This window comes from Canis aureus, chromosome 21, assembly GCF_053574225.1.
Source record: "Canis aureus isolate CA01 chromosome 21, VMU_Caureus_v.1.0, whole genome shotgun sequence".
Lineage (NCBI taxonomy): Eukaryota > Metazoa > Chordata > Mammalia > Carnivora > Canidae > Canis > Canis aureus.
The window spans coordinates 44,838,085-44,857,267 of NC_135631.1; the positions used below are offsets into that span (position 1 = coordinate 44,838,085).

At 36.6% G+C, this 19,183-nt stretch overlaps 1 pseudogene and 1 gene segment (V, D, J or C); one reads left to right on the forward strand and one right to left on the reverse strand.

The window, feature by feature from the left end:
• Window positions 1-19,183, reverse strand: part of LOC144293018 (T-cell receptor gamma chain C region 5/10-13-like) — a 43,897-nt gene that overhangs the window by 14,556 nt on the left and 10,158 nt on the right. The window contains 1 exon segment of the C gene segment in view: window positions 5,248-5,294. Coding sequence covers window positions 5,248-5,294 — 47 coding nt within the window.
• On the forward strand, window positions 13,837-15,663 carry LOC144293015 (UV excision repair protein RAD23 homolog B pseudogene; annotated as a pseudogene).

Here is a 19,183-nt window from a genome sequence, read left to right on the forward strand (position 1 = left end):
TCATTTTTAAAAGTTGGTTTTTCATAGGAATACTTCTGATTCATCATAGTAAAGAACTTGAAATTCAAATGATGAACTTGGAAAATTTCTGGAAAGTTAAGACATTGTGCTTAGCTTCTGTCACCTTTTCTTGCCAGATTCCTAAAGTTTCATTCTTTTCAGGATAGAAGGTAACTTTCTCAACATGATAGTTAACTGAGCATTAAATAGTATTCTTGATTATATATAGTTAGTGTTTACATTTTATGTAATTATATTACATGGGTTTTCTTTCAGCAATCTTATTTTAAAAGATTCTATATATTTCTTTGAGAGAGAGAGAGAGAGGATGAGTGAGAGGGAGAGAGAGAATCAGGAGCAGACTCCACACTCAGCTTGGAGCCCAACACCAGGCTCAGGGCTCAATTCCACAACCCTGAGATCATAACTGGATATTTAACAGAATGAGCTACCCAGGTGCCACTCAACATTCCTTATTAAACTGATTAAGAGTGCTTTCTATGGCCACAATCATTTCATTGATGTATAAAATGCAAACCAGGTTTCGAAATAAATAAATGTTTTCAATATATTTATATATATTCATAATCAAAACATTTTCACATAAATTGACTTAGTGGTATATATTTGATGAATATGAGGCAGTAAGAATGCTATATAAATTAATTAATTGCATCCAGATTTTAATTAATCATGGTATTTCAAACTGGCATACTAATATTGATTCAAAATTCCTCTATTTTATTCTTCTAATTTTTATCTTATTAAATATATAAAGCTATTTCATGTGTAAATATGAACTCCAAATTAATTCCATTTCTAAGTATATTTAAAAGTACTAAGTATCACTAACTATATTCCTATGTATTTTCTTATTTATTTATTTATTTATTTGAGAGTCCATGCTATCTTCTATCATTCCAATTTTAGTATATGTGCTGCCAAAGCGAATATGTCCTAATTTTTCTAAATAAAATTTAAATTTTAAATTATTTTTCTACTAAATACAAGTATGAAGGCCAAGCTTGTTGGTGTTAAACATGATATCATGTTAGATAAAAAGTTAAAATATAAGTACATACAACAACACATTTAAATTTGATTCTTGTGCCAAGTATGGGAAAAGTCCATTACAGAAATACCTCTAAATTTAAGTGTTTTGTATATCAATGGAAAGTCAGATAACTTTTCACTGGAGTGGTTAGAAGTAAAGCTGAATCCTCTGGAGAATTTCTGCTCTGTCAATGTGATTGGCTACTAACCAATCTGGATAACCAATCTGGATACAATCCTCCCTTTAGGATTGAAATGAGGTAAGATCTATGCTGTATCTATTGTGCTTTACACACATGCCAAGTACCTTACAACCTCTCATTTAATTTTCATATGACCCCTGCTCATACATCCTGTTATCCCATCTTGTGGATTATGAAACTGAGGCCAGAAGATAATCACCCAAGTTCACATCAGCAGCAAGTGGTGGAGTCAGAGGTCTAGGTAGCCTGACTCTAAAACCCAGGCTCTCTGAAAACATCCTCTCACCATCAGAAAAGGAAATGAGTCAATTCACACAATTTATGTCATGAGCAACTTCATTCTTGGGACAAAACTTTCAAGACAACTACATATGTCGTGCTTGAGCACTTTAATCAAGTCTACATGGACACAAAGTCAGATCCTATTACATATTTGCACACTGCTGTCTATGATGACCTTTACTGGAAGGATTGATATTAAAATATCTCCTAAAAAAATTAAAAATAAAATAAAATAAAATAAAATATCTCCTAAGATGTCTACATCTAAACATGCTATGAAAATGAGAGATTTAATTAACATTACCATTAGTATTAGAAATTTAATTGTGATGATTGTGTCCTCTAAAACATTTTAATCTCCTGGGACCAAATCTTCCTTTACTAACGGGAATGCAATATTTGGGGATAGCAATTGGACCTATGTCAATGGAGCATCAAGATTCATTCCTTCATTTGCACCTCACATTGCTCTACTATGTCTGAAATTCTCTGAACACTAATCACAGAAAATGTGCCTTTCACACAGCATTCATTAGTAAGTCACTTGTCTTATTTTATCCAATGCCTTTCCAGTGTTAGGGAAATCAAAAGGAACATAGTAAAGCCTAGTAATAATGGGGTAAGTTCATGGAACTGCTTCACCTGTGTTTCAAAAGCAAATGGCATATTTTCCCACCAACATCACAATCTATGAGCATTTCAATCTCTCATCAGAAATTTCTACCTCAAACTGACTTTTGTCCAGATCATGTCCAAAGTTTGGCTTCAAACTTCTACAGTTTTCCTTCATGATGGAATAACGAGATCAATGGCTGGTTGCCAGGTCCTCCAAGCCTCTCTATGGTCACATTACATCACTAGGCTGCTACCTGCCTGACCAGGTCTGCTGAAGGTCACCATCTGTAAGTGACATTAAATGTCATGATGCCCATAGTGATGACGCAGTAATAGCATGAAATGCATTTATTTAAAGACCTTTTCATCCATTTTACAAATTGGATGTGGAAGGCAATGCCCACTGTGTCACTTCACAGTCCTCCTAAAGGACTCATGCTTTGAAGTCTTTTTCTCATATTATGGTGGGAAAAACAAAACATATTTGAAAACTTGGTGTGCTTCATTTTAGCAGTTATTAAAAGGTTGTACTGCAAAACGTTTTTCTCCTATCTTTGAACGTTCTACCTCATGTTTCTAGCCGGATAACCACGGGCCTTTTTTTCTTCTACTTTCCTTAGTGCTTTTGGTCTTCTGTTTGTATCTCCAGGCCTAACTGTACTTGTGTATTTTATTTTAGGTCTTCTCAACTGGATTTTGGAAATTGGAGGTATAAATAGATTAGAAATAGGTTGTGCATTAGAGCTTGTTTCTTTTTCTGTCTCAGAGCTTGATAGTTCAGTGAGGTCTCCTTTGAAGGTGACATGAAAAGTGGCAGAAGATATTTGCAAATCCTGCTCTGCTATGTAGATGGAAAACATTCAGGATTGAAACATGCTGAAATGTCAGAGCATAAGGTGAGGCTTTTATTCCCAACGTTATGCCTCATAAAACAGAGGGTGCCTTCTGTTTTAGTTTGAGCAAATTCTCATTTTAAAAGAGGTTCTTCTAATATTCTACTTTGACACGTATGACACTTGGGTAAGATATCAACCTGAAATAAACTCATTTGAAGCTCGTTTAGAGATAATGCTGGTAAAACAATAAAGAACTTTAATTGGGATGATAAATATTACTTGGGACTAAAGTCTCTATACTTTACAGTTACATTGTACATATACAGTATGATAGAATAAATGAAAAAATGCTTTTATTTTGTAAGTGGATATCTGTCTCTTCCAATAGAACATCTAGTGACATCATCATAAATGTATCACCAAACACTCAGACCCTATGATGACTCAGAAATTTGCTCTAAATATACATTTTAGATGCATGTGAAGAGTCTGACTAAAATTTTTAATGAAATATGAAGGCAAACTATATCTCAGTGATATTTATAAAAATATAATATTTTATAGATATAATCCAATGAAAATATAAAATATTAAAAGTGAGTATTTGAAGGATAACTGGGTGGCTCAGTTGGTTAAGAATCTGCCTTTCACAGCTCATGATCCCAGGGTCCTGAGATGGTGCCCAGTGCATTGGGCTTCCTGCTCTGTGGAAAGTCTGCTTCTCCCTCTGTCCCTCCCCCCAGTTCATGCATGAACTCACTCTCTCTCTCAAATCCTTCAAATAAATGAAAAATAAAACTTTTTTAAGAAGGTGAATATTTGACCTGATATGTATATTAGTGTAATTTTATATATTCAATTATAAAAATTCTCCCTTGTTTACTTTCATACATTTCCACTGAAAAGTGAGAGATCAACTTATGTTGAGGCTAAGAATATATATAGTAATGCTTACTGCATTCTACTCATTTTTAGAAACATGTAACAATGATTCTTAGAAATTGCAATTATTCTGCAAGTACTTATCAATTGTTCTGAAGTGACCTGTAGACTAGATCATAATATATTTTTCTGTACTCTAACACTGGATGATAATTGGAATTTGTAGAACTGACTTTTTCAGTGAATGACCAGTCCCAACCAATGCAGCAGCTTTTTCCATATTTAATTTCATTTATCTCCACAACATCCACTTGAAATGGTTGTTGCATTGACAAAATGAATGGATGGAAATATAGCAAATGTTAACAGAATAAGTGTCATTATAAATTTTACACTTTATTTTTTTCTCTTTTCCAATTTTTCTCTAATGGGCATGTATTATTTTTTATGTTTTTAAGAAAGTAATAATCAGTGAACCAAAATTTATTTGCTGAATGGTGATTATACAGAAAGTGATAGATCCAGAGTCATAGTCCACATTTTTATCTACACCACACTCTCCTAAAAATTTTTTTTCAGCCTTGTAAGTTTTATCTATCACCTTTATTAATTATATTGTTAGAATTTACGTTGCAGTCAGTTGGAAAAAAGGTGACTAGAATATTGCTTTTCAATTATGAATGCATGTGTGCCTATGATCACAACCACTAAAGACACCAAAATATGTCATTTCTTCCACTTTTCCAGTGTTTCATCAGCCTTGTGAAAATTCTTTAAAAACATTTATTTGACCAAATCCTATACGGGAGATACATTCCTGTGAGATATTGTCCCTCACCCAGGAAAAATTTATCTCTAAGGCTAATGAAGATGGACAAATTTATTAGACTGAATATAGAGAAAATAAACTCAGCTTATGACACTCTTGGAGATGTTTGTGCAGTTAAATATATCAATACCTGATATGAATAACCTTCAACAAAATGGGAAGTTTATCAAGTTTTGGTTCATTCTTTTCAATGGTTATTATGGAATCAAATAAATAAGATACACAAATTTCTTTACAAATCTTTCAACACAGAAATCCCTAAAGGTCCTAACATTAAAAAAAAAAAAAAAGTCCTAACATTTATACCCCTTAGGGGATCCCAGTGCTGTAGAGAGTTAAGTCCTTGTAATACTCTCTATTTTAGCTCAGTCCGAACTACCCCTAGGACTGGCAGAGTCAACCACCTCTCCAAGCATTTCACTGCTAATTATGCCCAAACTGGGACCAAATCCTGCACTTCAGAGCCAGCACCAGCACCTAGCCTGCTCCTCCTGCATCACCTGCCTCCCCTCCCTACCTTGTACTGAAGAATTTAAAAACACTTTACCTGTAACCCTGAGAATTGTGCCAGGACCAAACACTTTGTTGCTCCAACTATTCCAGTAACACTGTCTAAAAAGCTTTTACAAAAATCTCCTTTTGTACCTCTTTTAAAATTGTGCCCATATTTTTTTCAATATTTATATAAATGTATATAAATAGGCCTTGCTAGCATTAAACAAAGACAAATGTCAAGCAAAATCACATTAGATATAAATGTAGTCAATAATAGATGAACTGACCCTTCTCTGCTTGAGAAGTTTAGGTCGGTCGTTTCCATCTCACTCACAAGCATTGGAGAGGATGATTTTTACCTTTTTTTTGGCATTTTCCTGAAACTTCAGAATCTTAAAAGATTTTTTTAAAAAAAGGTTAAAAAACCTTAAAAGGTTTTCATTTATTATATTGGTTCTTTCCTAGAGTGTAATTTACAATTACTACTTCTATGATTTTGAGAGAGTAACAAAAATAGAAATAGTGTATTTTAATATTTAATACATGAATTTTCATTATTTTTTAGGTTTTTAAAATGTTTTCTAACACACTGAGGGTGTATATCTAGTTAGATTATAAAGTAAATACTTTCCAGAATTTAGTCCCCGATGATAGGTGGCCAGATGAGTTGTTAGGGAGTGTGAAATATTAAGGATGATCTCTTAACATATTTATTCCTGAAAGACTGTTCCTTTGTTTTTTTTTTTTTAATTTTTATTTATTTATGATAGTCACAGAGAGACAGAGAGAGAGAGGCAGAGACATAGGCAGAGGGAGAAGCAGGCTCCATGCACCGGGAGCCTGATGTGGGATTTGATCCCGGGTCTCCAGGATCGCGCCCTGGGCCAAAGGCAGGCGCCAAACCGCTGCGCCACCCAGGGATCCCAAGACTGTTCCTTTGAACTTGAAATTACCCTAACAAGTTCCAGGGCATTGATTTAAAATTCTGTGCTGCTCATCAGAGGATTCTATTTGCTTTGGCCTTTCTGCAGCTGCCCAGCAAGAGTGGGAAGGCTGCTCTGAGTTGTGCAGATGAGTCCTGCATGTAGTACAACATCTTCCATTCTCTGCAAGCTTTGGTATTTCCAGCATTTTGATGCCAATACTGAAAGATTGAATGAAATGGTATCAAAAGGACTGGACCTTTAATAGAAATGCCCTAAATTGAGAAGAAATGTGTGGGAAATATCAGAAAGGGAGACAGAACGTAAAGACTGCTAACTCTGGGAAATGAACTAGGGGTGGTAGAAGGGGAGGAGGGCGGGGGGTGGGAGTGAATGGGTGACGGGCACTGGGGGTTATTCTGTATGTTAGTAAATTGAACACCAATAAAAAATTAAAAAAAAAAAGAAATGCCCTAAATTATGAGAATTTAACAAACACAATTCAACAGGATTTAAATGATATCTTGAGGCAAAAGAGGAAGTTTTAGTGCCATGATTAAAAGCAGAAGCATTGTTTTTGCATGAGGAGTAATACCAATTATGAGCTATTACTAGTTAAACATTCAACTACATAGGATATTTAAAAGGTCAGACTACAAAAAAGTATATGTTCTGAATAAAAAGATGGCTGAAAGCTTCCAAAAGCATATAATGGTGTACACTATGCCCTTTGAAACAAACCAGTATCTATTGGGTCCCAATCTTTGCCATAGTAACTAGCCATGTGAATTTAGGCAAATCACTGAACTCTCTAAGCCTCAGTTTACCCATCGGTGAAATTGGGATAACATTTTCCTGTACAGCACTCTTAAGGATTGAGAATAAGGACAGAAACAGGTATCTGACTTTCAATAAATATTAACTATAGTATCATTGTCTTTAATGGGATGGTGTGAGGCCCCTTTATCAAATTTTCCACAAAACTAATATATATATTTTATAGGCAATAATTATTTATTATATACCTTAAGAAAGCAAAAGAGCTCATGAGTCCCACATTCTGTGTCTCTGGCCACAGGCCAAAAAACATGGGGCTCAATCAAGCCACAATCTAGAATATTTATCCACAAGGCTACAAGCTTATGAGTGTTGGGACTGTGTCTTGTGCCCCCAGTTAGTTATCTCTAGCATCCAGGATAGAAACTGTCTTCAATAACTGTTTACTGAGACAATAAATGAACAAATGAGGATGTTTACCAGAATCCATGAAAAGACAGACTCTTTTCATGGATTCTGGGTCTGAAATGGTTTAATGAGCTCACAAATTCCATTAAACTCTATCATCTCTAGATAGTAGCACAAGACTCAAAAGAGTACAAATTTTGACTAATCTCAGCCAACCTACTAAGAAGCTAGAGTCGTAAGAATATGGTGACTTATGTTGTATAGCCATCCACTGCTCTATAGTCATCCACTGAAGAATTAATTTTTTGCACTGCTCTTAAAGATGAGATCAAAAGCAATCATACGTGTTTTGCAGATTATTAGAGAAAGGAGCACTATTTGCCAAAAAAAAAGGAACACTTCATCAAAGTATTTCTCACTTAAAAGACCATCTACAAGATAACCAACTTGAACCAAGAGCTTACACAAATAGTTCATACAGTCCTAGAAAGATTTTAATTTCAAGGCTGCATTTACACCTTTGTGTGTATATTTTCTAAAAGTAGAATTTCAATCTGCTTCAGGGAATTAAAAACCTTGTTTATGAAGTAGTTTTGTATCCATATATAGAGACCAGTTCCTGCATAATTGTTGTCCGTATGCTGAGGTGATCCTACATTGTTTTTTTCTAAAAAGCATCTCTCAGTTTTTCACTCACAGAATAAAAAAAGAGCAAAGTTACTCACCATGAGGAGTTACTATAAACCTGTTAACTTCTGTAAATTTCTTGATCCAACCTGGTCAGATGTTACCACACTGATTTGAGCTTCTACAAAAATGTCTACCTTCTCCTGATCTTCACTGCATGGCCAGTAGGTAGAAATCTTGCATTGGCAATTGATCTTTGAATTCATTAAAAGTCTTGAATATAGGCTTCGTGACATCTGATATATTCTAAGTTTTCCTCAGATTAATTGACCCAAATGTCTGTTTTTATGGAGTCAGTAAACACAGAAAAATGCTGATCAAAAATGGAAGAAAGGGAGACAGAACATAAAGACTGCTAACTCTGGGAAACGAACTAGGGGTGGTAGAAGGGGAGGAGGGCGGGGGGTGGGAGTGAACGGGTGACGGGCACTGGGTGTTATTCTGTATGTTAGAAAATTGAACACCAATAAAAAAAAAAAACAAAAAAAAACAAAAAAAAATGGAGGCAATGGGAGCAAATAAAAAGGAAGAGAGAAAGATATATATAGATAGAGAAAGAAAAAAGAAAGAGAAGAAAGAAATAGAAGGAAAGAAGGAGAAAGAAGAAATAGGGACCAAGTGGTCAACCAACAACTTGTCTTAATTACTGGGAACAGTGTTCAGAGAATTAAGATATTTTGATTTGCAGGTGTTCAAGTGCATGAAGCTGCTCAGAGATGCATCAAAGGAAAAGCCCTCTGTTCTTACAAACACCAGGCCTGCTATGTCAGCAATGCGGGATTGCATTTCCGAAAGAGGATATGCTTCATAACTGACAAAGCAAACATGCCAACAGAAATATACTTAAGAAACATGAACAATGTTTTCCATTTTCACCAAGACACTTTCACCATTTGGAAACACTAATCTATAGCAGGACAAGCAAAAATGAAAAATAACTTCCTTGATGACAATATTTTCCTGGAATGAAAAGAATTTTGTAGAAGTCTAACACCCATAGAAAAATAGATTCCTTATTAAAACTGAAAATAGAAAACAAACCCAGTTCTATGATATGTTGAAACAAGAAGCCTCTTGGAAGCTATTCTGTGAACTTGGGAAATGTAAAGCCCTGCCTCTGTGGATAACTAACTTTGGACAAGGCATTTGAATCCCTGGCCCCTTACATCTCCATTTGCTGAGTGGGCATTGGGCTATGTTCAAAGGGCCCTTCCTGATCCAACAGCTAATGATTCTAGATAATAGCAGGTGGCTTCATCAAACTTGATGACATTGAGGATTATGATGTAAAAGACTCCGTTGTCTTTCTTACTCTGTGTTCAAGCAAGAATTGGGCTAGTATTGCTTGTTATCTTGGATGAGCCATTCAGGATTTATTTCAAAGTCTCTCTTCCTTTTTGTTGATATCACTGCACAATGGCCATCTCCAGGGAAACCCTTGAGAGCTTGCAACCTATATGCAAGCTTCTGTCTGCTGTTCTGGTGAAGGAGACTTGATCCTTAGAGAATCTCAGTTTGCTATCTTTATTTGGAAGCCAAAGGAGAGAATTCAGAGAAACTTGAACAAGTTGACAGTGGGCATTAAAACAGTGAACAGAGAAGAAAGGGGTATAGACAACCAACAAACTCAAGTGAAAGATAATTGTACATCCATGGGATTGGCATTGCTTCTGGCTAGTCAGAATTTTCTCCAGAGGGGCTTTGAATCAGGACTGGGGAGGTGGGGCACGTGAGTGGCTCAGTGGTTGAGCATCTGCCTTCAGCTCAATTTGTGGTCCTGGAGTCCTGGGATAGGAGTCCCATATCAGGGTCCATGCAGGGAGCCTGCTTCTTCCTCTACCTACGTCTCTGCCTCTCTCCGTGTCTCTCATGAATAAATAAATAAAATCTTTTTAAAAAGGAAAAAAAAATGACTCAGGAGGTAATGATGGTCCTTGTTTTTCAGAGGCAAAGACAGGTGAGGAAGATTTGCGTTAGAACTATGGAAAGAGTGTCCATGTTATTTTTATTATGTTCCTGCTATAAAAAAAAAAACCATCAGATCCTGAAAGATCGCACCAAACAACCATTTTATAATAATTCAATGTTATTTATCTTCCTTTGGGGGGCAACACCTTCACAGTTTTCCTTTATGTTTTGCTTCAAACACGCCTATCCTTAAATTCTTTTTCTCTCTGAGATACAGACTTTTCACCATATTTGGCAAGAGAGTAGGGAGCTATAAGGCTATCATGAAAATTGGAAGAAAAGATTATAGTATATAATAACAATGAGAAAATAATCCCACAATTTTATGCAGAAATAGATATACATTTTATATATCAATAGTTTGAAGAAAGTTCACAAATTTGGGGGGATGTTAACAATTACTGTACTTTTTTATTTAGATGCTCTGACATTACTATACTCTGCTGTGAATGAAGAAATCTCTTGAAGAAAAAGAATCCTTTGTTTTATTACCCTGGACTCTTCCAGTTCATGATTCTTAGGTTTGCAAAATAATGCTAACCTTACTGTCATTTGGAGAACAATGTAAGATGTGACTTTCCAAGAGTCCCTGAGCTCCTGTGTTAGCTGAGATGGCTCAGTCAAGCATTTTAGTAGTTATGGGAAAGGACACAGTGATGTGTTGACCCTGTGCTAGATAGAACTGTCCTGTATAGAACCTTCTGTAGTCCCCAGAAACCCTATGAGATTTACTGACTTTCCTGGATTGTGGTGCCAGTTAAGTGGCTGAGCAGATATTCAAACCTAGGTTTATATCACTCCAAAGGCCTTGTAGTTTCCATCATTCATTCATTCACTGAAAGTCAGCACCTCATTGCGCACACTGGTATGAATTGCTTCCCAGGAAGCTTCTATTGGTGGAGAGTTAGAGAAAATTCACACTTCCAAAGCCAGCCTAGTCCCCAGAGAGATAAGGATAGAAGAGAAAGTGACCTTGGGTCACTTGGGCTTGGATTAAGTAGTCAGGAGTTAGACTGGATTAGAAGTTTGTTGTTGCAATGTTATCAGGGTTGAAATTTAATGCTCTAGTTCTACTTTGTCTTTGTCTCCTTAGTTGTCATTGAGTCTTCTCTTTTTTCTGCTCCCCAGAGGAAGTCTGCCTCTTGAAGCTCTTTAACTATTATCCCCTATTATTTTATTCAGGGTTTGCTGGTGTGATGGTGAAAGGCCAGGGAAAGAGACATTATCTGATATATTAATTACGTCTCTATTTTAAGCAGATATAATGAAAATATGTCCTAAGGATGTGGCCTTCACAAGTATTCCTGCCCCCTTTTCAGAGGTGGAATATGTTCAATACTTGTCTCCCTCTCCCACCTACTCCAGGCCATGGTTTTCATGCCCATCCTTCTGCAGAGGGAAACCTTGTTACTTTTGGACATAGGGGAGATGTTCCTTGCAAAATCTCAGTGGTCCCCACCTTCGCCTTCCCTCAGCTGCAGTGAGATTCCACCAGCACCTTTGCTTGCAATGAAGTCACTTTTTCTTACAGTAGCAATGGGGTAGATGAGGTCTGGGTGGATTTTAGTGGTAGGTGTTGTTCTTCTGCAGTACCAAGGGGGAAGCTCCCTCTTGATTGTTCCTTATTTTAACCGCAAGAATTTTGTGGGGCTCATGGAGAAGATGATTAAAAGGTGCTAGGAAATATGATTGATATGGTCTCAAGGGTTCTCACTCTCCCACTAGTCAACTGAGCTCTTATTATTTAGTTAACAAATTCAACTTTCATCTGTGACCAGATGAATGTGTTTGACAAGGTCTGTGCAAGGTGAGCAAATGCTCACCTCCTGTTTTTCCCCTACAAGTGCTTGTCTGCCTCCAGTTTTTGTACAATCACACACCCTACAACTTGAGTTCTCTGATGGACTCAAAGTATTACGTTTCATTCCTGCTCTTTGGGATACTATTGTAAAATGGCAGCAGTGCCATTTCCATCTCTCTCCATCTCTCCACCTCTATAAAAGAGGACATGCAGGTCCTCTTCCTTTTTTGTTTGTTTGTTTTTATATTTTCCTTATATTAAAATCCTACAAAAAACAGAAGGGTAGTAAATTTCAGGTAACTGCTGCCTAAATTCTACTATTTGTCTTTCCCATTTTTAATTAGGTTTCTTTTCTTTTTTTTAATAATAAATTTATTTTATATTGGTGTTCAATTTGCCAACATACAGAATAACACCCAGTGCTCATCCCATCAAGTGCCCCCCTCAATGCCCGTCACCCATTCACCCCCACCCTCCCGACCTCCTCCCCTTCCACCACCCCTAGTTCGTTTCCCAGAGTTAGGAGTCTTCCATGTTCTGTCTCCCTTTCTGATATTTCCTACCCATTTCTTCTCACTTTCCTTCTATTCCCTTTCACTATTATCTGTATTCCCCAAATGAATGAGACCATATAATGTTTGTCCTTCTCCGATTGACTCATTTCACTCAGCATAATACCCTCCAGTTCTATCCACGTTGAAGAAAATGGTGGGTATTTGTCATTTCTATTTTTTTTTTTTTTTTTATTGGTGTTCAATTTACTAACATACAGAATAGGTATTTGTCATTTCTAATAGCTGAGTAATATTCCATTGTATACATAAACCACATCTTCTTTATCCATTCATCTTTCGATGGACACCGAGGCTCCTTCCACAGTTTGGCTATTGTGGACATTGCTGCTAGAAACATCGGGGTGCAGGTGTCCCGGCATTTCATTGCATCTGTATCTTTGGGGTAAATCCCCAACAGTGCAATTGCTGAGTTGTAGGGCAGATCTATTTTTAACTGTTTGAGGAACCTCCACACAGTTTTCCAGAGTGGCTGCACCAGGTCACATTCCCACCAACAGTGTAAGAGGGTTCCCTTTTATCTGCATCCTCTCCAACAGTTGTGGTTTCCTGCCTTGTTAATTTTCTTTCCTATTATTGAGTTATAATATTTCTCTCAATACTCTAAACACCAGTCTTTTCCCTACTTTGCCTTTTGGAAATATTTTCTTCTAACCTGTGACTTTTCCTTCCATCTTCTTTCCATTTTCCATTTTTCTTTTTTTTTTTTAGTCTTAGCAGAAATGCTAATTTTGAGAAAGTGCATTTTATCAAATATTTCATTTAAGATCTTGCTTTTGGTGTCCTATACGAGTACTCTATGTCTAACCAAAGGTGATATAGATTTGTATTTTCATCTGGGAGTTTTATTTTTTTAATTATATATTTATAACTTAGAAAATGTTCTTAATTAGTTTATGTATATGGTGTTTGGTATCGATAGTGTTGTTCTGGTATTGTTTTGTTTTTCACATACAGGAACAATAGTTCCAATACCTTTTGTTGAAAAGTCTATTCTCTGTTCACTGGATTTCTTTGGCACCATGTTAGAAATTAGTTAGCCACTTCTGTGTTTTCCTACTTTTTAATTCTTTACCTGTTATCTATGCATCCATAAATTCACCAATATTCCACTGTCGTGATCATAAAGGCTTAACAGTAAGTGTTAATACTCTTTTCAAACTGGTTTGTCAGTGGTATGTCCTGTTCCTTCCCCTATGAATTTTGCAACAGTTTACTGATTTCTATGAAAAGTCTTCCTGGGATTACATTGAATCTACTTACCCTTTTGAGGAACTTTTGACATCTTAAATATATGGAATCTTCCATCTATGAACATGGTATACCTCTCCATTTATTTAGTTCTTCTTCAGCTTCTGTCATTAAAGTTGTATTGTTTTCGGCATACAAATTCTTCATATTACTGGATAAATTTTTCACGAAGTATGCTATTTGTTTTTGATATTGCTGTTGTTGCTATTGTAAATAGTACTATTTTTACAATTTAATTTCCAATTGTGCCCCGCCCAGCGGCCCGCGCCCGAGCAGGCCCGGCGGCCCAGCTGCGCGCCGGCACCATGCTGGTCACGCTCAAGACCCTGCAGCAGCAGACCTTCAAGATCGACATCGACCCCGACGAGACGGTGAAGGCACTGAAAGAGAAGATTGAATCTGAAAAGGGGAAAGATGCCTTTCCTGTAGCAGGTCAAAAATTAATTTATGCAGGCAAAATCCTTAATGATGATACTGCTCTAAAAGAATATAAAATTGACGAAAAAAACTTTGTGGTGGTTATGGTGACAAAACCCAAAGCAGTGACAACACCAGCACCAGCTACAACCCAGCAGTCGAATCCTGCCACCACTATTACAGTTAGCTCCTCTACAGCTCCGACTGTGGTTCAGGCCCCAGCCCCTCCCGTTCTGGCTCCCACTCCTTCTCCTGCATCCGTCACTCCAGCACCAGCGACAACATCTTCTGAACCTGCACCTACTAGTGTGACACAACAAGAGAAACCTGCGGAAAAGCCAGCAGAGACACCTGTGGCTACAAGTCCAACAGCAACTGACAGTACATCAGGAGATTCTTCTCGGTCAAACCTTTTTGAAGATGCGACAAGTGCACTTGTGACAGGGGATCCCTGGAGATAGAGAGAGTCAGGCTGTGGTGGACACCCCTCCCGCAGTCAGCACTGGGGCTCCTCCATCTTCGGTGGCAGCTGCTGCAGCAACTACAACAGCGTCAACAACCACAGCGAGTCCTGGAGGACATCCCCTTGAATTTTTACGGAATCAGCCTCAATTTCAACAGATGAGACAAATTATTCAACAGAATCCTTCCCTGCTCCCAGCATTGCTACAACAGATAGGTCGAGAAAATCCTCAATTACTGCAGCAAATTAGCCAGCACCAGGAGCATTTTATTCAGATGTTAAATGAACCAGTTCAAGAAGCTGGTGGTCAAGGAGGAGGGGGTGGAGGTGGCAGTGGAGGAATTGCAGAAGCCGGAAGTGGTCATATGAACTACATTCAAGTAACACCTCAGGAAAAAGAAGCTATAGAAAGGTTAAAGGCACTAGGATTTCCTGAAGGACTTGTGATACAAGCGTATTTTGCTTGTGAGAAGAATGAGAACTTGGCTGCCAATTTTCTTCTACAGCAAAACTTTGATGAAGATTGAAAGGGACTTTTTTTTTTAATCTCACACTTCACACCAGTGCATTACACTAACTTTGTTCACTGGATTGTCTGGGATGACTTGGGCTCATATCCACAATACTTGGTATAAGGTAGTAGATTGTTGGGGGTGGGGAGGGAGGGATCTAGGATATAGGGCAGGGATAAATACAGTGCATGTCTGCTTCAATTAGCAGATGCCGCAAATCCACACAGTGTGTAAAATATTATACAACCAAAAATCAGCTTTTGCAGGTCTTTATTTCTTCTATAAAACAGTAGGTAACTTTTCCTAGGTTTCACTCTTTTTAGTGTACTAGATCCAGAAATTTAGTGTAATGCCCTGCTTTATATTTCTTTGACTTAACATTGGTTTCAGAAAGAATCTTTGCTACCTAGAATTTACAGTCTCTATTTCATGGCAACACTGGATAATGGCTTTGTGAAATTGAAAAAATTTTGGAGCAACTGTAAACAGAAATGCCAAATTATTGATGGTTATTGTTGCTGCTTCAAATACGTATTGAATTAATGTGTAAGAAAGCCCATTCTTTCATGTTAAATACTTGGGGGGGAGGGGGTCCTTTTCTTAAAATGAAAATAATTACTGCTATTTTAAAATTTCTTGATCATCGAATGTGAGACCCTTCTAACATGATTTAAGAAGCTGTACAAGTATAGGCAGAGTTATTTTCCTGTTTACATTTTTTTTTTTTTTGGTTTGTTTTGGGAAAAAATTGGTAGGTGTCTAATTACTGTTTACTTCATTGTTATATTGCAGTAAAAGTTTTAAAACCAAAAAAAAAAAAAAAAAAAAAAAATTTCCAATTGTGTTTGGTTGATATATAATTTACAGTTGATTTTGTATCTCATATCTATTTTATAGTGGATAGTCCTCCATTGTGTCAAGTGCCATCATTTATTAAACCCATCTCCTATGTCTGGACATTTATGTAATTTCACATTTTGCTGTTACCCAATGAATACCTTTGTGCATATATACTTTCAAAGTGTTGAAATTATGCCTTCAGAGTAAATTTCTGAAAGTGTTTTTGCTAGCTTGATAAGTAAATGCATATGAACTTTCATTAGATATTTCCAAATCCCCCCATGAAATGGTTGTGTTTTGCATACTAACCAGAAATATATGAGTGCCTGTTTTCTTTCACAGCATTGCCAACAGAGAGTATTATCAAACTTATATTCTTGCCAGGCTTAGGAGTGAGAATGGTACCTCAGCAGTTTTAATAGAAATTTATGTTATTATAAGTGAAGTTCATCAACTTGTATAAATTTAATAGCTATTTGTATGTTTTTCATGAATTGAATTTGATGTTTTTTGCCATTTTCCTATAGGATAATTGAAATGTTTTACTTCTATTTTTTAAAGATTTTATTTATTTATTCATGAGAGACAGAGAGAGGGAGACAGAGGCAGAAACACAGGCAGAGGGAGAAGCAGGCTCCATGCAGGGAGCCCGACATGGGACTCGATCCTGGGACTCCAGGATCACGCCCTTGGCTGAAGGCAGGCGCCAAACCACTGAGCCACCCAGGGATCCCCTACATCCATTTTTTAAATGTATTTTTATATTAGGCATAGTTGACCATTATGTGCTAAGCAGGTTGTAAATATTTCCTCATGGTTTGCCATGTGTCATTTAATTTATGCTGCTTTTGCCATGCAAATTTCGTTTTCATTTTCACAGAGTAAACTTTATCAATAATTTCTATTATTACATCTTGAATTTTAGCTATAAATGCAAACTCATTCTCTAACTATTTTGCATAGGACAGGCTGTCCAATTTTTTTCTGTAGGGTCAGATAATAAATATTTAGGCTTTGGGCCCTAATGTCTCTGTTGTGAATCCTCACATCAGCCATTGTAGCACAAAACCAGTCATAGACAGTTAGGAAATAATATGCATGGCTACATTCCAGGATTGTCAACAGGTATTCTACTAAAAATGTGTGAAAGGATAAGTTTTCCATTTTCACGTATTTCTATTATTTAAAATAAACAAAGAAAAGAATAAGTTCTGAGTTTTGTTTCACATTTTGTCATATTATGTTCAAATATGACATAATAACCCATATAAGCAATACGAAGCCTCAATATAGTGAGCAGGAGACTCCAAGCCCTTGTAAGAATTTTATATGTATTATTTAAGTTCCTCCTCTCAACAGTCCTTTAAGGTAAATAAAATTGTATTTTTCATTTTTCAAATGAGGAAAATGAATCAAAGAATGTTAAGTAATTTATTCAGAGTAAGACAGTTAGTATGGAGAGGATTGATATGTAATAAAGGACCATTGACAACACACTGAGAAATAGGTAAACATAAAATGAAAATAACTATCAGTCACAGTATATCATGCTAAGGCATTAATTGTCAAACATGTTCTTTAGAGGGCCAAATGGTCAACATTTTGGGCTTTGTGTGTGTCTGATACAACTACTTAGCACTTCTTTGAAATGCAAACCAGCTACAAGCAATTTGTAAGTATATGGTCAAGGCTGTGTTTCAATAAAACTTTATTTATAAAACTGGGGCTTGCCTGGCATGGACAGAATTTGCAGACCCCCTGTTCTATGGTAACTATTCTCAACATTAAGGTTGATTGTAGCTTTTTCTTTTTTTTCAGGGAGTTACAAAGTAGTTATAATATTAGATGGGAAAATACAAATATGTTATAATTTGAGTGTCATATATATATATATAATGTTATGTTTACATTGTTATATAAGTAATCTCATTAATAAATGTAAAACCAAAAATTCTTGGATACAGGTGTGCTAGAAATACTGATTCCACTGTTGGACCTACATCTTGATCAAGCCCTCTCTTGGGGAGACATGTTCTGGCCATCAGAGTTTAATATTCACATCTTAGAAGTGCCCACCAAGGCCCAAATCTGAAGAAATTTTCTCTGGCTGTCACTAAATTTATGAATTTTATATATAATTCTTCCAAAAGAGGTTTTAATGGCTACATAGTATCCTTTCACTTCTAAGCCACACAGATAATGTAACCCTTTCCATACTGCTCATCACTGTAGTGTTTCATGGCTGTCATGTGTTGAAAAGTCAGGGTGGCTCCATCTCTCCATGTGGCCAATTCAATCCATTCTGCATTGCTTTTTAAGGATTAAATAAAATAATCTGTGTAAAATACTGTGAGAAGTTTAAATCCTTCTTTTCATTCACTTATTTCTTAGAGGATTCATTGTTCTCTGATTCCGTATTTCATTCAGGGATCTTCCTATCTTTGTGTCTGTAGATGTATTAGGGGACAGGTGAGGCCCTGTTGAGATCCAGGCCCTAAGGTTTGCTCCTGTTGGGACCCACCCCACATAAGAATCAGGATGGACAGGGTGTGGGACACATGAAACTTCATTTGCCCAATGAGAAGATTCTGACTTGCCTGTGGCAAGAATTCATTCTGCTTTCATAGAACCACTGCACTTGATAGCACCATGTGATTCTTAGAATGAGAAACAGAATGAGGGTGTTGTCATGATCTCAGGAACCAGAGTTAAACTGTATGCATGGTGATTATGTGGTCAGATATCGAGTTACCAAAAGTATGGAGTTTTTCTGAAATAAAGAACTTACCTCAACATTTGAGAGTTGACTCTAAGGAGGTGAGGGGAGAAATTTTATAATTTCACACATTACTTGTGTGTCTCACTATTTGTTGAAAATTGGTGACTATCCAGGTACTAATTACAGAATTTTATTCTCAATCATGATTTTTAATTTTATTACTTCATGAAAGACCTTTATCATCTTTTCTTTACAGATAAAGGGAGCATATATGATCCTTCTTTTAACCAACTGAACCTCATTCAGGTTTTTTAGTTTTCTTTGCAGAACCCTGAAGAACAAGGTCTTAGCAGCATATCTACTAAGTTGCAGCCACCTGATATGCTAAGGGTCTTGTTCCGGTGAAGTAGTGTTCTTTTGTTCTATTTTGACTCTGCAAATGGAGGCAGGTACTGCTTTGACCTACAGGATTTCTATCTTGGTTTCTCCATTATCCCAATTAGCTACAATTTACTTAGGGATAAAATAATCTGTACATTCCTTCAGTATGGCAACAAGATGGCAATGCATGGAATTTTTATGTTTGACTGATCATCCTACCTCTGAAAAACTGCAAAGGTCATGAATAAAATTACAGAGTAATAATAAGA